The sequence below is a fragment of the Dipodomys ordii genome, unplaced genomic scaffold (genome assembly GCF_000151885.1).
Source record: "Dipodomys ordii isolate 6190 unplaced genomic scaffold, Dord_2.0 Scaffold118, whole genome shotgun sequence".
NCBI lineage: Eukaryota > Metazoa > Chordata > Mammalia > Rodentia > Heteromyidae > Dipodomys > Dipodomys ordii.
This window is the reverse complement of record NW_012267334.1, coordinates 1,079,593-1,081,515: the sequence shown is the minus strand read 5'-3', so window position 1 is coordinate 1,081,515 and position 1,923 is coordinate 1,079,593. Positions and strand designations below refer to the sequence as shown.

At 56.7% G+C, this 1,923-nt stretch overlaps 1 protein-coding gene across 1 annotated transcript in view; it reads left to right on the top strand.

Annotated features, from left to right (window-relative positions):
- Positions 1-1,335, top strand: part of Tmem141 (transmembrane protein 141) — a 2,439-nt gene extending 1,104 nt beyond the window's left edge. The window contains exons 3-5 of the mRNA XM_013029353.1: positions 8-48; positions 512-619; positions 963-1,335. Of these exons, the coding sequence (XP_012884807.1) occupies positions 8-48; positions 512-619; positions 963-976 (163 nt within the window). The 3' untranslated portion in view covers positions 977-1,335. The remainder of the gene's footprint in view (positions 1-7; positions 49-511; positions 620-962) is intronic.
- The last annotated feature ends 588 nt before the right edge of the window (positions 1,336-1,923 follow it).

Below are 1,923 nucleotides of genomic sequence, written 5' to 3'. Positions count from 1 at the left end.
GGCGCAGGCGCCCCTACCCCTGGCAGTGGAGCCTGCTGGCGGCCGCAGGTGCGTTCCCGGGGAGGCCTGCGCCCCGACACACACCCGGGTTGTCGGGTGACCGGCTCCTTAGCGGGGGTGGGATGCCACAGTTTGCCCCTGGCACGGGACCCCCATTTGGGTAAGAACCCCATAGAATCCCGCCCACCACTCCTCAAATAGCCTGCACCCTGTTCCCCTTTTTATTTTTAGTCGGTTGTGGGTCTTGAACTCTGGGCCTGGGCGCTGTCCCTCAGCTCTCAGCTCAAGGCTGCGCTCTACCACTTGAGCCACAGCGCCACTTCCGGTTTTCTGGTAGTTTATTGGAGATAAGTGTCACAGACTATTGCCCAGGCTGGCATTGAACCGTGATCCTCAGATCTCAGCCTCCTGAGCAGCTAGGATGACAGGCATGAGCTGCTGACGCACGGCCCAGTTTCCCTTCTGAGAGGTTGAAGCCCCAGCCACCACCTTTCTGCTTCCTGTTCCCCAGTTGTTGGTTCTGTGGCAAGTTATGGGGTGACAAGAGTGGAGACCCAGAAATGCAGCAACCTCTGGCTTTTCCTGGAGACAGGGCAGCTCCCCAAAGACAGGAGCCCAGGTGAGTGGTCTGGAGAGGGAGCAGTTAGGCTCTAGTGCCTGGAATTGGGCTGGGGGGGGGGGCAAGCTTCCCACCTGTTCTTCCCAGTCAAGGGGCTGGATGGGAATGGGCACAGCAGAGCTCAGGAAGATTAAGGGGTCAAGGAGACTCCAAGACAGAGGAAAGAATGCAGAGTGAGAAGTGTGGGCAGGGCGCAGCAGCCATGTGGACACTCAAGGAAGAGCGGCCGGGACCCTGGGACCCAGCCTCCAATACCAAGCTTTTGCCCTTGTCCCATGGTGAGCTGGAGGCAGGACCTTGAGCAACCATGGACACAGCTCTGTCACCCTTTGTCTCTTATCAGATGGCCGCAGCTAGGCGCACTCCAGCTGAGATGTGGAGGCTCTGGGACAGAGGCAGCCCTGAAACACAGCCCTCTGCACCTCCAATTCCAGACCTTGCCCCCACCTGCACAGGTGTGCGGCCAGATCTGACACACCTGAGACCTGCCAAGGAGTCGGCTCAGAAAAGGTCGGGGTGGTGAGCTCTACTCCAAGATGACAAGAAACAGGGTCAGCACTGTGAGCCAAGGGCCCTGCAGCAGCCTGCAGGTAGAGGAGACTCCTGCACTGTCCCAGGAGCTCAGGGTCACCTTCCAGCCCCCTAAACCTCCGAGACTCAAGGGGACATTGGGTACTGGGGATGTGAGGTGAATAAATGACATCCTTTCTCCTGAGTGAGAAAGTAATGAGTGGTACAGTATTTGCCTAGCATGTATGGAATTCTGGGCTCAGTCTCCATTCCTGCAAAGGTTCAAACACACAAAGAGGCACACACATCTCTGGTCACTCCCCCTCCTTCAAAGGGACTTTACCCTGTGACTTTGTTGATAACTGTCAGGTAAATGACTAGATTGCCAAGGAATGAGAACCCCATGCAGTAGTCAGGCCAGGGAGAAAAGTTTATTTTCTGAACTGCTGGCTGGCCTCTGGTCAAGTTCAAAGCCCAGGAGGCTGGAAAAGGGTCAAACCAGGACTTACCAAGGCCAGGGGCGTTTTCCACACCGGAAGGAGAATATGACCTTGGGGAGGGGGAGATGACAGCCTCTGGGTGTGCCAGTTACCTAGGTGATGGGCAGGTACTGAGCGGAGACTTAGCCAAGAGGAGGGAGGAGTCTGCTCTGCCTTCCCAGGGCGGACCTTACAATAACCATATTTGTTTGTTTGTTTTTTGTCGGTCGTGGGGCTTGAACTCTGGGCCTGGGTGCTGTCCCTCAGCTCTTCAGCTCAAGGCGAGCGCTCTACCACTTGAGCTACAGCGCCACT